The sequence below is a fragment of the Sinocyclocheilus anshuiensis genome, unplaced genomic scaffold, assembly GCF_001515605.1.
Source record: "Sinocyclocheilus anshuiensis isolate Anshui unplaced genomic scaffold, SAMN03320099.WGS_v1.1 scaffold942, whole genome shotgun sequence".
In the NCBI taxonomy this organism is placed as follows: domain Eukaryota; kingdom Metazoa; phylum Chordata; class Actinopteri; order Cypriniformes; family Cyprinidae; genus Sinocyclocheilus; species Sinocyclocheilus anshuiensis.
In genome coordinates, this window is record NW_015536531.1 from 777,395 (window position 1) to 800,150 (window position 22,756).

The 22,756-nt window shown below is 39.7% G+C and overlaps 1 protein-coding gene across 1 annotated transcript in view; it reads right to left on the reverse strand.

Moving 5' to 3' along the window:
* LOC107694857 (MAM domain-containing glycosylphosphatidylinositol anchor protein 2-like) overlaps positions 1-22,756 on the reverse strand; it is a 159,896-nt gene that overhangs the window by 99,122 nt on the left and 38,018 nt on the right. The window contains exon 2 of the mRNA XM_016494553.1: positions 11,190-11,329. Coding sequence (XP_016350039.1) covers positions 11,190-11,329 — 140 coding nt within the window. The remainder of the gene's footprint in view (positions 1-11,189; positions 11,330-22,756) is intronic.

Genomic DNA, 22,756 nt, shown 5'->3' on the forward strand with positions numbered 1-22,756 from the left:
AATAATGAAACCATTGTTTCAATAACACATGAAATATGACAACAATGGTGGCATAGATTTAGGTATTTTTGCTAGCTCAAATTGTGATAAAAACAGAATTTTCAGTCCGGTGCTTATGTATATTTGCATTCTAGAGTTTCTAGAGAGAAAAAACAGACAAGCTCTCAATTTAAAAATGGTTGACTCTATTAACTGAAAGGCGGGACCTTCATTGTTACAGATGCCATAATAAATGTGGCGATTTTCCCATTCATTTTTCTGCGAGTGGTTCGTCTCCTCCTACTTGTCTGTCTCTGGTGAAGCACATTGGCTCATAGACCTTCAAACATGGTAAATACTGATAAAAAGACAAAATTATGATAATGTTGGTGAGTTTAAAAGCCAACATGAAACAATGTTATTTTAGCATTATTTATATAATGCTATAGCATTTTTTGAATCATTTTAATTTTAGTTTGTTTAGTAATTTTGCTATGTGCTTTTGTCATTTTTATTAGCTTTTTTAATATTTCAATTTAGCTTTTTTTTATTGATTTTTGAAAATTACACAGTTCCCCTTCGGGAACTCGAGCTGCGTCGGAAAACGCTAGGGGAACGCCTTCAGCGATACCAAGCTCTGAATCATATGTGTAATCAGTCGAATCGATGGGCGAGACGTCAGAGGCGGGTGACGTCGTGACCAGGAGGCTTTAAAAGCACGTGAGGTTCAGCCGGCGTTACCTTTCTGTCATTCAGCAAAGCTCTCTGTGTGTTGGTCACGATCTATGTTCTGTGAGTCTTATTTATTGTTGTCTGTCCAAATCTGCACGCGGCGTCGGCTCTCGAGGGGGCCGACTGTCCGCATTGTGAGCAGTTGCCACTGCGTTTGCTTCGCTCCCGGAAGGCTCTCTTTGAGGAGGGAGCCTTCACCAGCGTTCCTCACGGTGCTGGCCCCGCTTCCGCTGAGGCAGAGCGGCAGCTGCACTCGTGGGGTTTGCAGCTGGATCTGGTGGAGGGAATGGAGACGGGCGAGTCCCTATCCTCCTTCCTCACCCGCCAAAAACAGTCTGAACTGCAGAAGAGCAAACTAGATGAACGTTTTCTGTGTGCTAAGTCGCTACCTCCACGCCGGAGCCTGCCGTTTTTTCCCGATCTCCACACCGAGGTGTCGAGATAGTGGAAGAAACCATTCTCGGCCCGCTTATTCGTCCCCGCCTCTGATTACTATGGAAATGTGGCGGGGTTGAGTGAATGCGGTTACAGAGCGATGCCCCGGGTAGAGCAGACGCTTGCGAGCTATCTGTCACCCGGCGCGGCATCGTCTCTGAAGGCTCCGGTCTTGCCCTCCAAGCCGCTGCGAACCACTTCAGCGCTGGTGGGCAAGGGGTACTCGGCTGTGGGTCAGGCTGGTGCGTGTCTGCACACTATGTCAGTGTTACAGGCGTACCAAGCCGACCTGCTCTGCCGGTGTTCCAGGGCGCAGCGATCTCTAGCGAATGTTTCTCTCGGTATTTTCCGTCCGGGAACGTAGCGGAGCCGAGAGCCTCGCCACCCCTTCGGGGGTCTCTCGAGCAGCTAGCTCGGCGATCTCCTGCCGGTCCGCCACTTCAGGGCACCCAGCTAGCAGCTCCAAATACACCAGAGGCCAGTCTCAAGAGACTGGTTCCCTTAGTAGATTATTTAGCAGCGTGGAATCTACTGCCAAATGTATCTCGTTGGGTCCTGCACACTGTAGAGAAAGGCTATCGCATTCAGTTCGGCGCTCCTCCGCCACCATTCAACGGGGTCTTTCCCACACTCGTGGGCCACGAGCAGGTTCTGGTATTAGAACAGAAAGTCAATACTCTCTTGAGGAAGGAGGCCATCGAGGTGGTCCCTCCTCACGCCATAGCAGCTCCAAGCACACCAGAGGCCAGTCTCGAGAGACTGGTTCCCTTAGTAGATTATTTAGCAGCGTGGAAACTACTGCCAAATGTATCTCGTTGGGTCCTGCAAACTGTAGAAAGAGGCTATCGCATTCAGTTCGGCGCTCCGCCGCCGCCTTTCAAAGGGGTTTTCCTCACATTAGTGGGCCCAGAGCAGGCTCTGGTATTAGAACGAGAAGTCAATACTCTCTTGAGGAAGGAGGCCATCGAGATGGTCCCTCCTCTCGACAGGGAGTCCGGGTTCTACAGCCGGTACTTCATCGTTCCAAAGAAGGATGGAAGTTCCTGAGGTTTGCTTTTGGGGGCAAAAGCTTACCGGATTCTTCCGTCGGCCTTGCACTTTCACCCTGCACTTTCACGAAGTGTGTGGATGCTGCTCTGGCTCCTCTGTGACCTCAGGGTCCGGTGCTGGGAGCTCCTTGTCGCGGCGTAATGCTAGCGACGGACGCGTCCCTCATCGGTTGGGGAGCAGTCATGAGTGGCCACCCTGCCCGCGGTCTGTGGAGTGGTCGCCATCTCACTTGGCACATCAATTGCCTGGAGATGCTGGCCGTGTTTCGAGCCCTGAAACACTTTCTTCCAGATCTAAGAGATCGCCATGTGTTGGTGCGCACCGACAACACAGCGGTGGTCTTTTATATGAACCACCAGGGAGGTCTACGTTTGCGCCCCTTATACCAGCTGGCGCACCAGATCCTTGTGTGGTCCCAGGGCAAGCTCCTCTCGCTGAGGGCAGTTCATATTCCTGGGCATCTCAATATGGGAGCAGACATCCTGTCGAGGCAGGGGCCGAGGCCCGGGGAATGGATGCTTCACCCCGAGGTGGTGAAGCAGATATGGAGAGTTTTTGGCCAGGCTCTGGTGGACTTGTTTGCGACCCGTCAGACATCGCAATGTCCCCTCTGGTTCTCTCGGACTCATCCAGCTCCACTGGGGCTGGATGTTATGGTACAGACTTGGCCGAGGCTTCGTCTGTACGCCTTTCCCCCGATCGCTCTGCTCCCGGGAGTTCTAGAGAGAGTGCGTTGGGACAGGGTCCGTCTATTCCTAGTAGCCCCGTTCTGGCCGGGCCGAGTATGGTTCTCGGACCTGATTTCTCTCCTCGACGGCACTCCATGGGAGATTGCCGTCAGGAGAGATCTCCGCTCACAGGCGGAGGGTATGATCTTTCACCCCCGCCCAGAGTTGTGGAAGCTGTGGGTGTGGCCCCTGAGGGGGCACAACTCGTACCTTCTGGTCTCTCAACTGAGGTTGTTGAGACAATCCTCCAATCCAGAGCTCCCTCAACGAGGAAACTGTATGCCCTGAAGTGGAGACTCTTCACTTCATGGTGCGGAGACCGCCTGCTTGACCCAGTTAACTGCCCGATTGGTACAGTGCTGGAGTTCTTGCAGGCCCGTTTCTCCGCGGGGTTAACCCACTCCACCCTGAAGGTCTACGTGGCGGCTATAGCGGCCTACCACGCCCCTCTTGATGGTCACTCAGTGGGCAAGGACCCCCTGGTTACACGTTTCCTCTGCGGTGTGATGAGGCTGAGGCCTCAGGTACGATCTCGTGTCCCTCCTTGGGACCTCGCTGTGGTGTTAGAAGCTCTCTGTAGGCCTCCCTTTGAGCCTATCGAGGAGATATCAGATCGTCTTCTTACATTAAAGACTGTGTTTCTCTTAGCTATATCTTCTCTAAAGAGAGTTGGGGATCTGCAGGCCCTTTCTGTGGCTCCTTCCTATCTCGACTTTGCGCCCGGTCTGGCCAAAGCTTTTTTGTACCCTCGGGCGGGGTATGTCCCTAAGGTCCCCTCCTCTACACCACGGCCTGTCGTACTCCAGGCTTTTTATCCTCCTCCCTTTAGGGAGCCCGACCAGCAGAGGCTTAATTGTATGTGTCCAGTGCGAGCACTGGATGCATACGTCCACAGAGCTGCCCTGTGGAGAAAGGCGGACCAACTGCTTGTGTGCTATGGTCCCCCTAAGAGAGGTCATCCTGCTTCCAAGCAGACCCTCAGCCGGTGGATAGTGAATGCCATTACTGTTGCCTATGAGTCCTCTGATCTCCCCTCACCATTGGGGGTCAAGGCTCACTCGACAAGAAGTGTGTTGGCCTCCAAGGCCTTTCTGGCAGGAGTTCCTATGCAGGACATCTGCAACGCTGCAGGATGGTCTACGCCCCTCACGTTCGTCAGGTTCTATGACCTAGATTTGCGAGCCACTCCAGGCCCCTCTGTTCTCTTGCCATAGCTGTGCTCTTCCACACTAGGCAGGGATTTGCAAGTCTGGCGGCGTGGACATCTCGTTCCCCTAGCGTTTTCCAACGCAGCTCGAGTTCCCGAAGGGGAACGTCCCAGGTTACGTATGTAACCATGGTTCCCCGAGGGAACGAGATGCTGCGTCGCAAGGCCATACTTCCGGCATCCCTACTAGAGCTTGCTTCACTCCTAAGAAGCTAACGCCGGCTGCACCTCACGTGCTTTTAAAGCTTCCTGGTCATGACGTCACCCACCTCTGACGTCTCGCCCATCGATTCGACTGATTACACATATGATTCAGAGCTTGGTATCACTGAAGGTGTTCCCCTAGCGTTTTTCCGACGCAGCGTCTCATTCCCTCGGGGAACCATGGTTACATACGTAACCTGGGACGTTATTTCAGTTAATTGCCAAGGTGGCATTTCTAATTTTCATTTAGGTTTTTTATCCTATATTTACATTTTTTTCAGCTTTATTTCAATTACTGCAAAAAGTATTTAAAAGTTTGAGTTTAGATAACAATACTGGCATGAAAACACTAAGAATTATTTTTACTTCCATACTTGGATGCATTTATGAGAACAACAGGACATGTAACGAGATAAAAAAAAGATACTTTGCAATGGCATATTTTCTCTCCAACACTATATGAAATCGCTTGGGCCAGCAATGTATCTAATACAGAGGAATCATCTCCAGTTCATGTCACAAGTTTTGTCATAGCACTGTGTAATGGGTATGATATTGAAAAATAGCAACTAAATGTGCTATTGAAAAGGATTTAGTGACTTTTCTAATCATGATGCTACTGTTTATATTAAGGTTTTGACTTGGAAATGAGCAAATACTCTACCACAAATCTGATCTCCAGATCAATACATGGCATAAGCTCTATTTGGATGGTAATTATTTCTCAGCAGGATATCTGTAAAACAAAATCTGCATGTCATGAATTTGGATCACAATTAATTCACAGACAACAAAGGTCTTCTGTGATTTGACAGCCTTGACGTTTCTCAAAAGGTCTACACAATTCACCTCTAAATGTTTTCTTAGTTACTCCACATAATAACATGTATAAACTACAGGTTTTATATTTATATAATAATAATAATAGTATATAATATTTAAATATTTATATTAATGTCCAATTTTACCAGTTTACATGATTCGCCTCTTATAAGATATAATTGCCACATAATTAATTACATGTATATTCTACAGGTTTATATATTAAAGCATATTCACAATAATGGCCCATTTTAACAATTTACATGATTTGCCTCTAAATTATTTTTTTAGTCACTCCACATAACGTATAGGTTTATATATCAAAATATATTTATATTAACGCCCAATTATATGAGTTTACATCATTTGCCTCTAAATAGTTTCTTTTTCTTTGTTACTCCACATAACATCAACATATATTCATAATAATGGTCCATTTTAACAGTTTACACAATTTGCCTCTAAATGACCATTTTTCTTAGTCCCTGTGGTGGGGTGGTGACCTATTTTTTTTTTTAATCGGTACACGTCTCTAATACAAGTCCCCATTATCAAAATAAGCAAATGCTTTCCACAACACATAGCATGAAATAGGAGGGCTACAGCACATAGAGGCGGTCTAAAAATGATTTTCAAAAAAATGTTCTATCGATTTATTCTTGTAAACTGTTCGATTTAAAATGGAATTAAATTCGCACACAAACCTGGAGCTCGACTGCAAACAGCATGAAATTCAGCCCAGCATTTTCCCCCGAGACGTGGAAGAAAAACATGATTTTTGATTTCGGACAGCAATTAAATCACTGACTGCCACCTGTAAATATTGAAATTACATACGTTCCCTGAAGGAATATATTTACAGCCTGAGTAGGACTACAGACTATTTATCAAAACAGTAAATATAATATATTGTATAAATACCATTTTTTAGAACAACGTGACCCCAAACTATTCTTGCCTTACTTAACTGCTGCATTAAAATTTTATATGGCAAACAAACATTTTTCATGGTAAACAAATAATACAAATTATCTCAACAATTATCTGAAATAGCAATTAGCTTTTTTTTTTTTTTAATAACACCCACACACACACACACACACACACACACACACACACACACACAAATATAATATAGCTCAAAAGGAAGCATGGAGAGGCCAGGGAAAAGAAGCTGCACACAAAGCTCAGCCGGGCATAGAGAGAGGGAGAGAGATTCTGTAGCTCCCTCTGTGTACTTGTCTGCCAACCAGCCAGACAAGTGGAGCAAATTGCCCATTCAGGCCTGGCTTGGCCTTACCGAGTCCTGAGTGAGACTTACTGTGTAGATGACCTACATTACAACAGAACCCCCCTTTATCATCCCTGCTGCTCAAGAACCTCAGAGGCGGGAGCAACTCAGCTTGAGTCCAGCTACAAAGATCAAAGCTCCGCCTTCCTCTTGCAAGCAGCAACTTCTTCCTCACCACAACTATTAGCCCCTCTCTTACTAATTGAAAGCATTTTCAGCTCCGCAATTTCAAAAGACCAAACGCTGCTTTCGCCTAGGCCTCGGTTTTCTTCTCGCGAAGGTCTATGAAGAAGAAGAAAAAAAAGATGACGGTTTGGAGCCCAACAGAGTCGTAACCTTTGGAAGTGGCATAATGAAATCCATTTCATGCTTTGCTGAGGATGGAGGGTGGGCAGATTTGTTTACACACGTATTGGATGTTGGTTAGGAATAACGGCGTATTGGAACTCACAGGGCTTAGATACGCTGACTTTCTTTGTGAGCTCGAACAGGAAATAAGGCAGCTAAAGAAAAGTGCTTAGCCCTGTATGTCTGCATTCATTGCGGTGGGCCATAGCTGACAGTGCACAAATAGGAATTCCTACTTTCAGAGGTGAGAAAGTGGAACTGAATAATCATTTGTGCATTATGTGACAGCAATTCAGTATAATACGTAAGAAAAGATGACCCACTCGAACCCTTAAGACTTATTGTACTTTAACTTCCTTCATTTAATGTATGCATTCAAGACTTTGGGACTGTGTGGAATAAAAAAGTAGCACATAAATCAAAAACCTCTGTTTTATTATTTATTTCTGTGTTAGTAGAGATCATGACTCAAGCGATATGTTGGGGGTGGAAAGTGAAAACAATTTGATGGCAGCCCACTGCCTTCACAACCAAAGTGCCTCCATAAATAGTCATAAAACTGGAAATGACAGCCCTCCAGACCTCAAGCCATATAATACAGGGCAAAATATTGTTTCCGTGCTAAACTCACCAACAAAGAGAGCAGCCTAACAGGGAGGCAGAGAGGCCTAACAATCTGAGGTTGCAACTCACTGGAGCTCTAAGGAGCGGAGGACCCAATGAGAGGAGACCTCAGATGCTCAACTGGGAGTGGCATGCTCAAAGGTAACCCTCTAAGGTGAGGGGAGCACTGCTAAACTCACCAACAAAGAGAGCAGCCTAACAGGGAGGCAGAGAGAGGCCTAACAACCTGAGGCTGCTGCTCAATGGAGCTCGAAAAGCGTAGGACCTGCTTTTCCATGAGGGGAGGCCTCAGACGCTCAATTGGGAGCGGCATGCTCAAAGGTAACCCTCTAAGGTGAGGGGAGCACTGCTAAACTCACCAACAAAGAGAGCAGCCTAACAGGGAGGCAGAGAGAGGCCTAACAACCTGAGGCTGCTGCTCAATGGAGCTCGAAAAGCGTAGGACCTGCTTTTCCATGAGGGGAGGCCTCAGACGCTCAATTGGGAGCGGCATGCTCAAAGGTAACCCTCTAAGGTGAGAGGAGCACTGCTAGGCTCGACCAAATAGGGGCAACTAATCAGGGAGGCAGAAAGCGGCCAAACTACCTGATGTCGCTGTCACCTGAATCAAAGAGCGGAGTGCTCGACCCTTAGCTAAAGGAGATGAACCCAGCTCGACCGAAGCGATCAATAGCCCAGGGGCAAAGTACCTAACTCTCAAGTAGAGAGAAGAACTCACATACCCTGCCAAGTACTGGCGAGCTCATAAAAGACCCTCCCGCAGTGAGGGGAGCACAGCCATGTCTGGGGGGTTCGACCATAAGGGCAGTGTGACAGGGAGGACCCGCAGGCCTGACGGTCTATCAAACTCCAGAGTGGAAAAGGAGTATTAGGCCCTCTCAGAGAACATGCATGATGGTTGAGATGATGAAGCTTATTTATCAGCTTTCAGATGATGTATAAATCTCAATTTCTAAAAATGAACCCTTATGACTGGTTTTGTGGTCCAAGGTCACATATATGGTTTGATTCAAGGCTTATATATCTGTAACAAAGAGTCTCTATTTGAAGAATTAAAACGAACAAACAAACAAAAAAACTTCTGGAACAAAGGCAGCTAAAAAAGAAGGCAGTCACTGTTGCACTCTATAATTTTTGGCATACCTGCTGGTAGTTGCCATAACTACACCTATTAATGAGGGCCATTCAAAAGTAGCCATGAATTCTGACGTTATGTATTTGTTTTATTTACAAGCAGCATATATCACTAACATTTCATTACAGGTACTATAACTAGATGTTTTTACCAGTTTTACAGTTTTGTTTTGGCAGCATTAAATATTTTTACAGCGTTTATGGCTCAGATTATTGACTCGATTGGCTAGAACTAAGAACCTGCAAGCAAATATGGCAGATTTAAAATCACATACTTCCAGGGAGTTCTACGGCATCAATCATCTGACATTAAGATGAAAGGGAATGTTAATAGACGGATTCCTACAGGTAGTATTATAGACCTTCTTGCTCCCCTCCAGGTCTGGGGCACAAGGGGCAGCAGCTTCCTCCACTGGCTTGGCATTCCAGCCACTCCATTGTGCATGCAAACCGCCTGAGGAGAGATGCATTTAGCACTTAACAGCAACGGTGATGAGGCACCATTACTTTCAGGTGTACCTCATCACACACTGCCCGCCCTGTTCATCTCTTATGCCTGCCACGGTCAGGAACCTGGCCTCAGGGCGGCGAACGAAATGGATGGCACAGCTCAGATTTGAGGAGAAGAGCGTCACAGGATCATTAAAATAATGCGAACTCCTCACAGAAACTGTGTGTAGAATGCAAAATGAAGGCTTACCTCAAAACTATGACACCACACCGCCAGGAGGATTTCTTTGCAAACATTTAGATTTTAGGACTCTTCCTAGTGTTCTGAGGTCTGACAGTGCTCCTCGGGGAATCACTGAGCTCTTCTGCAGTCGTGCAGATTCAGTGATTTCCCTCGTGGCCGTCTCTTCTCCTGCACTAACTCAGTGGGACTGCTCTTCCTCTCCACTGAAAATGCAGCACTGAGTCCAAGATGAGAGGCGTAGAGTGCTGCCTATCTAAAACCGCACACAGGCTATGGGACTGATAAGCCCTCTGCAAGATACAACGAGGAGTGGGGCGTTGAGAGAATTAAGACCACTTGAGTGAGGGTGAAATGGAGAGTACTGCAGCGAGTCCAGAAGCATAACAGATGAATGATACATACAGGAGTGCATGAAGCAGAAACACAGAACGTTGTTATCTTCCTTTGATAATCAAAATGTCATATTATTCAGGATTATATGGCGTCCTCTTGAGCTGAGAAGCATAACATTGATTTAGGACTCGCAGTAGCACCATAATTCCTGCCTATTTTGTTACTTGTTCATATCTGAGTAACATATATGCTGGAGGTGAGTAGAAGAGAATGGTATTATGACAACTAAATGCATTTCAGGATGCTTAAAATGAGATAAAAGCATCTATAACATCGTACAGTAGAAATATGACTTTAAAAGCCCCACGTTTGGGGTAAGTTGTGTCATGTTGAAGGGTAAGCTGAATCATTGGGAAACACTTGACCGATTTAAATTTCAAATAAAGATATGAATATAAATGAGAAAAAGCAATTTTCTAAAGCACAATCCCATTTCAAAGTCTTATTTGCCTGCAAATTATTCACATTTTCATAAATTGTCAAGGAAATGCTTAATATTCAGAATATCTGAATACAGTTTTTTTTCTATCTATCTATCTATCTATCTATCTATCTATCTACCTATCTATCTATATACATACATACATACACATCTTACCCCGCTCTCTTCATTCTGTGCCAGGCATCATACAATCTAAGCTAACAGAGTGTGTTAAAAATGTAAAAGATTGGATGACCAATAATTTTCTCCTATTAAATTCGGATAAGACAGAGATATTACTTATTGGACCAAAAGACAGTACACCGAATCTCGTGGATTACAGTTTGCAACTAGACGGATGTACGGTTACTTCCTCTACAGTCAAAAATCTGGGTGTTATATTAGATAGCAACTTGTCTTTTGAAAATCATATTTCCCATGTTACAAAAACAGCATTCTTCCATCTTAGAAACATTGCCAAGTTACGAAACATGATACCTGTTTCTGATGCAGAAAAGCTAGTTCATGCATTCATGACCTCTAGACTGGACTATTGTAATGCACTGCTAGGTGGTTGTCCTGCATCTTCAATAAACAAGCTACAGGTAGTCCAAAATGCAGCGGCTAGAGTCCTTACCAGGTCAAGAAAATATGTTAAAAGCGCTATATAAATAAAGGTGACTTGACAATATGTAATATACAGGTTCTATAATAAACATACTAAATATACTTTATATGATGCCTAGCACAGTTCTCTGAATATCAAATGCTACTATATTGTATTTTTCAACACCACAGGATGTCTTGTAACTCAAATTTATTTTCCATTTCCAACAATTTTCATCTAGCACACTTTATGAATAGTTATTTTTCCTTATTTGGATTTATGAGGTTCTCTTCTCATTCCATTTCCTTGACTCTATTTTAAGTCAGTATAGGCTAGAATTCTTGCAATTTGATTAAAAATGTGAAGATTCTTAATATAATTCAATTTCCAAACATTTATCTCTCTAATCTTGTGCAAATATCCCTATCTCAGCCATTAGTCCTGTGGTGGCACCCAGTTATGAGCAGCCTCAAACTGATGATCGAAGAGGACAGAAATCAGTAAACACTGAGAGCCTCACCTGTGGCCGTGGATGCCCCGAGACCAGACAGGTCAGCTTTAAAGTCTCCCCTTCCCGAATGGTGTACACCCTCTCCGTGTAGCGCTCCTCCTCAATGTTGCATGCGTGACCGGAGTGGATGATCCGAACGTTTGGAGGAGCTGCATTAGGGAAGAAATGAAAAAGTGATGTAGTTCAGTTTGCTGGATCATTTGAGGTCGCATCATCAACCAGCCACACTGCAAAAAGCTGTCATGGAGGGAAATAAAATCCCTGCCACATGAGACTGATGCTTTCAGCCAAATCAAATTCAAGGTGAGGCACTGCAATTATTCAAGTTGCTCCAGCGGATGTAATTTGCACTACACCAGTTGCTCTGTATGTAGAAGAATCTTGGACTTGCATTTCCAAGCAATTTTGCAGACAAAAATACCCTCATCTAAGCATTACGTTATAGTACATCTCGAAGATGCGTAGGCGACTGATGAGGCAAAGTGCCTGTATTATCGATTTCCCCTCTAAGCAGGAGAACGGAGCTCTGGTGCACTGCAGTGTACTTGCCTGATGATGTTTCCTCCACTGATCTCCAATTACAAAGCACTTCATGGTTGCATTTAAAAAAAAATTTTTTTTTTACACAAACTCACAAATTCTTATTCATGCACTTTTGGGTTTTATTGTTTACGGCTGCTCCATTGTTGCAAATGATTCGTTACAGTCATACAGAAGAAGTACCACAGTATGTCTATTCACAAAATAATAATTGCAAGGCACTTCAATTCCTATAACAATGCATTATTAAATGAGTGCGCACCAGTGATAGGGAGAAACAAAATTAAACGTAGCAACACAAGTAACTTAGTTACAATTTTCAGTAGCATGACCGACTAAAAGAAAGTGGGCGTGATGTTCATTCAGTATGTCATGTGAGTCAGTTTCAATCACAAGAAGGAGAGAAATCATGTAAATTGACTCATGGTAAATAATAAAAAATGACATGAGTAGGTTATTGAAACTCTTAATTTATTTAGCAGATTATTGTTGTTTTATAGCTTGATATAGATTTGAAGATATGCACATTTTAATAAAGGATAATGAGATTGGTTTTAGTCATGAACAACTAAGTGATATTTAACAAAACAGTTGATTCAATTATTTAATATCATATAAACGCTCTAATTATTTATAAAACATACAAAAAGACACTAACTTTTCGTCATCTACTCTAAAAATTCAGCTAATAGCAGTGTAGATTTTGTGGTTACAAGCTCCTTTTTTTCATTTGTAGCTCATTTGGAAAAGTCTGATTTATTCAAAAGAATCTGTTTGTTTGAACTGTTCATGTAATGAAACCAGATTCACTGAATCTTACAGCATTTCAGTTCTTTATAGCTAATATTTAGCTCATCAGAATGCATTCTGAAATTCTCACTACATTTTGCTACAATTATCACGTGGTATTATGATGAAAATGCAATCCCAAGTGTCCTGCCCCTAAGTCTAAATGCATGTAGGAAAAACAGCATTTAAATGATAATTTTGCTACAGTTTTTGCTTGGACATGTTAAACATATCTAATCAATTTGGGTAATACATTTTCATTTTCATTTTGCAACTTTTAAAGTATTAACATGTTTTTAATTTGCATATTAAAACTAGTGTAGAAAATGGCAAATGTAAATTATATAACTGAATTTTCATTTTGCACTAAATTTTGGACACAAGTATGGTAAAACGTCAATTAAAATACAGAACTACATTGCCATTTTACGTATTGCATTGACATTTTGCATATTTCAAATTGAATTTTGCTACCCATATGCTTCCATATTTATTTACCATTAGGTATGTTCAATACTGACAAAAAAATTAGTCATTGAGTCGTTTATTCAGTTGACTTTGTTATTGAAGTTGTTTGTGTAGGAAAGATTTAATCAATGTTTGGAGTGGCTTTCTGAATTTACAATGTGTTGTTTATAATTTCTTATTTGTTTGTTATTGGTGATTCCAGATTGCTGTCATTCAAGAAGTTATCATTTCCTCCCCCATTGTGGCTGAGCTACACATTCTCTTCATTTTATTTTAAACATAAAACATCCAGAGGAGAATGGCACCTATGCTGGAATTCATACAAATGTAAGGAACATATGTAATGAAACTGTGTATAAAGCATTTTGTTGTGTTGCTGTTTAGTTGAAAATAATCAAAGGGTTAGTTCACTCAAAAATGAAAATTCTGTCATTAATCACTCACCCTCATGTCGTTCCAAACCCGTAAGACCTTAATTCATCTTTGCAACACAAATTAAGATATTTTTGATGAAATCTCCATCAAAAACCCTCCATAGACAGCAAGGGTCACGTTATTTGAAAATAATGTCACGTTATTTGAACTGCCCATTCACTCACTCATTGCTTTTGTGCAAGAAAAATAGGACTATCATTAAATTCAAAATTATATCATTGTATAATTATATATTTAAAAGATATTGCCCCAATTTAGTTAGCTATTTTCTGTTCCTAGCTTGTAGTGTAGCCAACTCTCAAAAGAGCAGCTCGGCAGTAGTTGAACTACTTTAAATGGTGAGAAACATATAGCATGGAATGAAACAATTTCAAAGTAGTTCCCCAACACTGGTGAACACACAGAAGTAATAGGCACTGACACCACCTGGAATGAAGACATCTCAAAGATATAATAGTGCACACCGGGTTACTGCAGAGGGTTTAGGCAATGACAGGAAACACTGCCGAAATGCATTATGTTGCAAGGTCTCCTTCTGGATGCCGAAACAAAACACAAACACACACACAAAAGTATTCCCTTCCTGTGTGCCAGCTGCCTGCTCTACACCCTGGCCTAGTTTCACACCATCTATTTTTAGATGTGTCTTTCTCACAACCCACCATATGACTGTGCTAATGTCCTTCCATATGACGTCAAGATTTCATGAAGCAGACATAACTGAACAGGCCTCAAAAAGGCATGCGGAAGGTGGTCTCTGGATTATTATTGATTAAAGAGGCGCCTTTGAGAGCTTTCTGACGTCTACATTACGACATCTGGATGCTCCCTGCAGACTGGAGTCCACTCGTACATGCAGAGTAGGATTATATTTCTTTATATACGAGTTATGCGATAGCTTCATGAGGGAGTTATAGGAATGAATGACATAAGCATTACAAACAGATATTGATCTCAGGCAGCTGAACATGCCGGTGCATATCATTACTTGCTAATCTTTCACACAAGTGTCAACATAAATGCACTCATATTTTCACCCCAGACCAATGTCCTAACATGTGTTTAGTACACTGAAATGGGTCCACCTTGGAAAGTATTTTAACATACATTTACATAGTACACTGCTTTGTGCCATTTCGAGCTAAATGAATAAAATGTCAGCATATTCTATGGTTGTGATGGTGTGGAATATTTAAAAAGAAATGGCTGCTGCTCTTCCTGTTTTCAAGGTTCCTGTACGTCCTCAGATCATTAGCATTCAAGAGTCAACAAAATGACAATGTTTCTATAAATAGAAGCAACATTAAATAAATATTTTTTCTGTCTATTTTGTGACAGAGTGGATATGTTATGCTTTATAAATCCTGTCAAGCATGAAAAAACAACAAATTATGAATGTTAGATGAGAATAACTTGCCAACTTGGCTCCTCTGAAGACCCAAATAACGTCACTTCCTCTTCCTTATCTCATTTAACATGACAAAAACATGACACCACTGAGGTACAGTAAATAAGCGGTGTTGAAAGGGAAGTCAAAACTCACACATATACAATTTATTTCACCATATAAATTTAATACACTGTATTTAATTTGCAGTTTAATTCAAATTAAAGTTTGTTAAATGAGTATAACTGATCTAATATGAATGGAAAAACCAATTACAGAGTTATTTTATCACTTAACATTCTATTTATTTAATTTTTTTATATAAGTATTTAATTATTTGAAATTATTGGATTAATATTTTTAATGTAAAAAATAAAAACAAAAATATTTTAATATAATAAGCCTTAAGAATTAATAAGAATTATACATTATAAGAATTACAAGAATACAATACAATACAATGCAATATAGTATAATAATATAATCTTTCAAAATATTTTTGTGAAGTGCACTTCATCAAATGACTCAAACAGTACACCTTTTAATGAAACGATTCACCTAACAGAATATTTTTAGCCCAATACTCAAGACATCAGGTTTATTCATTAATCAATAAGCGCTTGTTAATTCTGTCCAGTGTTTTTCCACAGCTGGAACTGAAAAGCCCCATACTAGATCATGTTTCCATAGTAGCCATATTCACAACAACAAATCAACACGCCAATCTCATGTCATCACATTACATGTCAAGTATATCACCGTCTAGAGAATGTGAATACATATTCTATTAAATAAATAGGGCTGTGCTCTCAGTTTAATTTTCTGGAAGGCTATTAGTATCTCAGAAAGCAGTCAACGGGCCGTGTGTTGGGAGTTTCCTGCCCAGATCAATCAAACCAGCGGCTGTGTGATTGCCTCATCCACTCTGGAGGGTGATTTAAGTTTAGGTCTGTATCACAGTCAACCCTGTGTAGGAAATTGAAGCGCTTTTAGATGTTCTTCCAATCAAACAAGCTTTGTTTTCAATGGTAATATCTGCCTGAATTCTTAAAAAAATGCTTGGATACCTGCAGTCCCTTAGAGAGGAACAAAGATTTATTTTCACTGCCTGATACACTTAAGAAACGCTTCAGTTTGGCTGATTAAAGGTGATCAGTTCATGTTAATTTCTGTTTCGTACAACAAGTACGAGTCACTTACATAAAGACATTAAATGGGTAGCTCAGTAAACTGAATCTATAGTCTCCAACAAATAAAAGAGTTAACATGGATACACATGGGCAGTTTCAGTGGACTGTGCAATAAACATCGAATTTTCATGATATATTTTCGATTATTTTTTGCATTATTGTAATGTGCTTTCATCCTATAAGAGTCAGTGGGGACCAGCAACTGTTTGGTTACCTACATTCTTCAAAATATCTTCTTTTATGTTCAACAGAAGAAAGAAACTCGTACAGGTTTGGAACAACTTGAGGGTGAGTAAATGATAACCAAATTTTCATTTTTGTGTGAACAAAGTTTTAAAAAGACTGTTTCATTAGAATAATCATCACTAATTTTTTAATGTTAATTTCTACAGCAAAAATTGACCTGGTAAGCTTGATTCATGTCTGAGACTCTAAAACTGAAGTCTGTTTTAATGAATCAATTAAAAAACTCTGGTTCAAAATAATATTATATTGGTGCATATAAATAAAGAGATTAAATATTCTTTCTGGTGTTCATTTAGTGAAAAAACGTAGAAAACATGCCTTGATTTTAAAATAGATTCGTGTTAAACATTTTAATTAGAACTTTAATAAATATTTTGTTGAAATGGAGAAAGGGTCCTTTCAAGCTGTTTCAGAGCAAACATAAATATTGAGAAATATATCAAATATCATAAAAAGGCAGAACAAATGTCAGGACTAGCCCTGCTGTGTACTATGATGAAAATTGCTAGTTACATTTGCTTTCTGATCACATTACAAAAATGAACATATTGTATGGTATTACAGAACACATTTAAATTTAGAGTCATAGTTATGGGAATAAACACTGTAATGAACACTGATGGAAAGCCATTCTCAATTGCCGCTACCAACAATAATGGAAAGAGACATAGAAGCATAAAACTGTCTGAGACTTCTTTATTCCTGTGCAGCAGACAGATTTGTTTATTATAGCTTTCAGAAGTCTGGCATTGGATTCTGGATGAAAAAGAACTGAAAACCATATGGTTATGATGAACAGAGGACATTCTTTCATCTTTCAGGTAAAGTAACCTTTCTGTCAAAGAATTACATTTAGATAAAGGTTTTAAAGAAAGTATTTTATGTATTTTTAGTATTGTGTATATTAAAATAAATAATATTTTCTTAGCTTACGATTAATAATGACACATATTCTCACATAATAGGTTTGTTAATAATTAAAATAACGTTTTATTACATCAAATTACATTAAAATACGTCATATTTTAAATAGCATTTTATAAAGACCAATATATTTTTTGATACATAGATAGATTACATTACAATATTATATATAAATTTAATAATAATATAATAATAGATATCAGTATCAATGTTAGATTTTGCGAAACTCTATGTGTTGACCACTAGTGCTCATTACAAAAAATGTCTATTTAAATGTAAAATATGTCCGTGGGGTGCAGCAATACAGCGTGACCCCTCTGTTTGCAAACATTAATCCTTTTTTACAGTACAGATCCCTTTTGCTCAATCACTCTAATCAGACACGGGCAGAGGAGGATAATAACCTACTGGGTGGAGTGAGCTTATCACTTTGATACACATGCTACGACAACTGCTGCTGCCCGAGCCCTTCTGGTCTCCAGCCGTGTGGATTAACCCCCAGCCAACCTGGCAAACCACTTGTTCATACAATCTACAGCATTCTACAGCCCATGGGGAGGTGAGAGACATGGAAGAGGACAAATCCACAATGCATTTGTCTACCATTCAGTATATAGTGATAATCTGAGTAAAAATTCATTATTGAATTGATTTTTTTTTTTATTCCACCTATTGGGTTCTTTTTTCATTAATTAGTCGGGGTGGGGAAAAATTTACTCACAAAATTACAATTTTTTTATGATTTTGAAATCTTTTTGGTTTTGGTCTAAATGAAAACTTACATTTCGGTTTCAGCGTTTCTATAAAAACTAATTTCAATACATCACTATTACCAGAAAATGCAGAACTAGACATGGCTAAATTGGTATGCAAGCTCTGTCATGCACTGGTACCATATTTGGTAATACTGCTTATTTTTTTCTTATGGCACTAGCTTCATGAGCAGCAACAGCTTAATGTAGCATTTTATTTTACTTTAAAAATTAGGCCTGTCGCAATAATCAATATATCGACCTATCGCGCAATATATGTACATGACCTCAATAATTTTTGGTGACGCAACATATCGCCAATTATATTTACTTAAAAATTAATGTCACCATGTTTTTTTTTTTGCATTCCACTTGTGCCTGTGTCTTTTGCAGCTTCTCGTACATAACTTAGTCATGTAGTCATGAGGTGCTAGTTCAAATTTAAAAAATGCTTCTACAAACAAAGTTTCATCTGCAGATATGGTCTTGTTTAGGGATCTGTGCCTTTGTGCATACGTACATCTGACTGCTAAGTAGTGATTGTGTTTTTCAGCAATACAGTGCACCCTTAATTTACAGAGAAGAAGGTCAGGGAAAAATCTGTAGATGGAAAAATCTCCATACAAGTTCTTTGTGCATTTTTCCTTTTTTCTACTTGTTACTTTGTACTTTTTGTTAGAACTTAATACTTAATTTCCATGATCTAAATATTCTTCAAAATTAAAAGTTTGTTGTCATTTGGAAGTGTGTAGGCCTTCTTGCATTATTATGCTGTTACATTATGATTATATATTCAGTGGCATAAAATGGTATTTAAAATGACAATAATATCGCTTATCGCAATTATTTCTGGGGCAATATATCGCACAACAAAAAGTTGTTATTGTGACAGGCCTATTAAAAATTATTTTTCATTCATTCTATTGTACATTTTAACCACTTGTTTTACATGCAGGGTTTTGAAATGACCATTTAGTAGTAGAGTATTATATGATGCTCCTGAAATAAAACTCAGAAAGAAGTGATGATGTGATTGTATTTTTTCAAATATGACTCATCTTATATATTAAGTATAGTCTGTATGATTCAACTTTTTCCCATGGTCTAGTGTTAAAAAAGCAAACAAAAATCACAATATATCAAATTGCAACAATTGTAGAATCGCAATCCTTAAACTCGCAATACAGACAGCACCCAAGTATCTTGGTTATTTTGATTTGGGAAACACGCGTATCGTCCCAGGCCTAACAATTAGCGCCCAGGTTTTGGGTGTGTCATTTGACGGTGCACTCATTTTGATCAGGAGGGGCTGCACTGGATGGCAATCAACTGAACCCACCGGGCCGAGGGCTGATGGAATTTCCTTCCCCCTTCATTTGCAGAGGAGCTCGATTGAATAAGCACTGCAAAACGAGTCATTACTTTTCATTAGCCTGACATTAATTCTGTAAGGCCCATGTACGCATTCACATCTGAATTGACTGTGCTATTTCAAATATCTGATTATTTATAATGGTTAATATTAATCATGCTGGAAACAGGGCTAATTGTGGAGGGTCTGGCTCAGAGGCACCACCCAAGGCCATGAAGTCCAATTGACAATGAGTGCCAGCCATCATTATAAAAGGCAGCTTTTTGTGTACTTATATTGTCAAGAGGAAGAACAAAGAAAACGTCTCGGGTTACGTATGTAACCCTAGTTCCTCGAGGGAACGAGATGCTGCGTCGGAAACGCTAGGGGAACGCCTTCTGTGACCACGCTCTGAATAACATGTGAAATCAGTCCAATAGCTGAGCGGGACGTCACGGGCGGGTGACGTCATGACCAGGAAGCTATAAAAGCACGTGCGGCGGAGCCAGCGTCAGCTTCAGGAATGAGGCGAGCGCTGGCAGGGATGCCGGAAGTATGGCACCGAGACGCAGCGTCTCGTTCCCTCGAGGAACTAGGGTTATATACGTAACCAGAGACGTTCCAGCGTTTCCGACGCAGCTCGAGTTCCTGAAGAGGAACTGATATAACTTCTAGCCAAGGATGGATCGTGACAAAATGGCTTTGTGCTATCTGTATTTCTTCAACTTTATCAAATGCAAGATAAATTCACACCGACGGCACAGCTGCAGTCTTATGTCCAGTTCAACTCACACTGAACTCAACACATGCTTGGTAATTCACTTCAAAATTCATGATGGCTAAACAAATTAGGATGTCTTGACTGAAAACCCACTGTCACAATAGACATTTTTTAGGGAGTGGATTAATGATTTTTACTAACAAAATGTTCATAAATCATCACATGAAACCATGCAATATTAGCAGACCATATACAGTACAACATAGAACTGGTATATGAGAATAATCTGAGAGTCAAATAATATAAATCACTTTTTTTATTTAATAAATAAAAAAATAAAACAAAATCATTTTATTTTATACATTTTTTGATATGTCATTTTAATTTATTTAATTATCAAATGTTTATAAGACATCTTAAACCATTTAATAGTAAGTTATTCAATAATTTAAAGACTAGGTCCAACATCTTGAATAAATACCAAAGAATGAGAGCTAAATAATATAAATTACTTTATATAATGTCAAAATTAACCCAAAAAAAATGAGTGCAGTGAGATGTTTTAAAATGTAATTTATTTCTGTGATGTTAAAGCTGAATTTTCAGCAGCAATTACTTCAGTCTTCAGTGACACATGATCCTTCTGAAATCATCGTAATATGCTGATTTGGTGACCGTTATTATCAACGTTGAAAACAGCTCCGCTGCTTAACATTTTTGTGGAAACCAAGATACATTAGAGCAGCATTTATTTGAAACAGAAATCTTTTGTAACACAGTAAAAGTCTTGTCACTTTTGATCAACGTAACAAGTCTTTGTTGAATAAAAAAATACTGACCCCCAAACTTTTGGTACTGTATATCAAAACATAATTCATTTAAATTATTCAAGTTTCTGTAATTTCAAATTTTTCCTACTTTATGAGGCACTAGACAAAGAACATTTCTTGCACATATTTTACTGGGTCACTTGCTTTGCTACATTCTCTTTGCAGGGATATTTTCTTTAATCAGCAGGATTTTGATAATACAACATGCACAGTCAAACAAAGATGATGTCTACAATGCAAAATGCCTAGCTATGCTCTTTAAAAGGACAGCTTGGGCCTTTTTCTGCCCATTTACCCCAGCGTCAGCTCTGTGTCAACTGCTATGATCATAATAGGTCTTACTTTCTACCTTGCAAGCATCAGAGCTGATGCTTTTTCTTTTTTTTAAAAACATTCTAATCACCTTTGACTTTTTGATTTCTAAGGCCTCATGCTGAATTTGATTAAAACGAACTCCATCACCCTGGTCATACGCTTCAAGTTCATTTCAACTTTAATTGAAAAGTTTTTTAGTAAGAGGACCAGCTTTGCTGAGTCTGGGGACCAGCTCGGTTGACTTTAGACTGCTTAGCGGCTTTCAGTTAACAATTTTGGTTTGTTTGGCTTTTGAAATAGTAATGAATTGTTTCTAGATTCAAGTCAGCACAGTGGGTGAACTTTCAGGCTAGAATCGGTAATCTCTGTATGCTTCTGCATATTCTAACAAAGATTGAATACACATTTTTGATTCTTCGCATCCTTTGATCCATTGGTCTGGAACAGGAAAGATGTCTTAATGATAAATGAGATTTTATATTATCTATTTAAAGCTGTCAGACTTGTCATGTAGCCCCAGGCTACCTGTGCTGAAGTATGCTCTCATCTTTCTGTCCTTTCTAAAGAACAGAACAGTTTCTTTTCCATCTCCATTATGCAAAGACATGCATTTGGGTACATCTTTGTTTTTAAAGTAGAAGAGAATAAATGTCTACAACATAACAAAATACTAAGCAACTACAAATATTTATGCCTATATCTCTGCTCTTTCAACATTCTTTTTTAAGTTGTACATTAATTCAAAGTGATTAAAGCCGGTCTCTAATGGATGCATATTTGGTTCAAAGTCTATCTTACAGCAGTGATTCTGATGCAAAGCTTGTTGTTGTGATTGTAATTGCATCACTAGTGTACCGGGCAACTATAAAACTGTTTGGGATACACATTCCGTTTCAAATTTGTTTTCATCATCTTAAAGTGAACCAGCCTTTTAAATACAGTGAATTAAAAGGCATAATAATTCTACAAGCAGACGATACACAAGGCCATGAGTTCAGGCAGTCTTAGTCTAGTTCAAACTCATATTGTATTATTAGCCATACTAAAATATATTCTCTGTTTAATTAGGACAGGCAATATTTCTGGCCTGCTTTTAAGGTGAAACATGACCCTGTACCCTAAAATTCAAAGCACAGAGAAAAAGTGTGTGTGACAAAAACGTAGACCATGACTCATCTCTATAAACTGTATTTAAACAGGTGCCTTTTTCAGTTTGATATGGTGATTTTTAAAGTAGATTTTTGTAAGATTTTAAACTTTTCACGTTAGCAAATTGCACTGTGCTGCATCAAGCGCAGGTTAAATGAATCAATATATATATACAGTATCTCACAGAAGTGAATACACCCCTCACATTTTTGTAAATATTTTATTATATCTTTTCATGTGACAACACTGAAGAAATTACACTTTGCTACAATGTAAAGTAGTGAGTGTCCAGCTTGTATAACAGTGTAAATTTGCTGTCCCCTCAAAATAACTCAACAAAAATTGAAGAGATACTGAAAACTTTCCGGACCCACTGACCCCCTTCAATTTTTCACTCTTTGTTATATTGACAGAAAAACACAGAATCGTTGACATTTTTGCAGATTTATTAAAAAAGAAAAACTGAAATATCACATGGT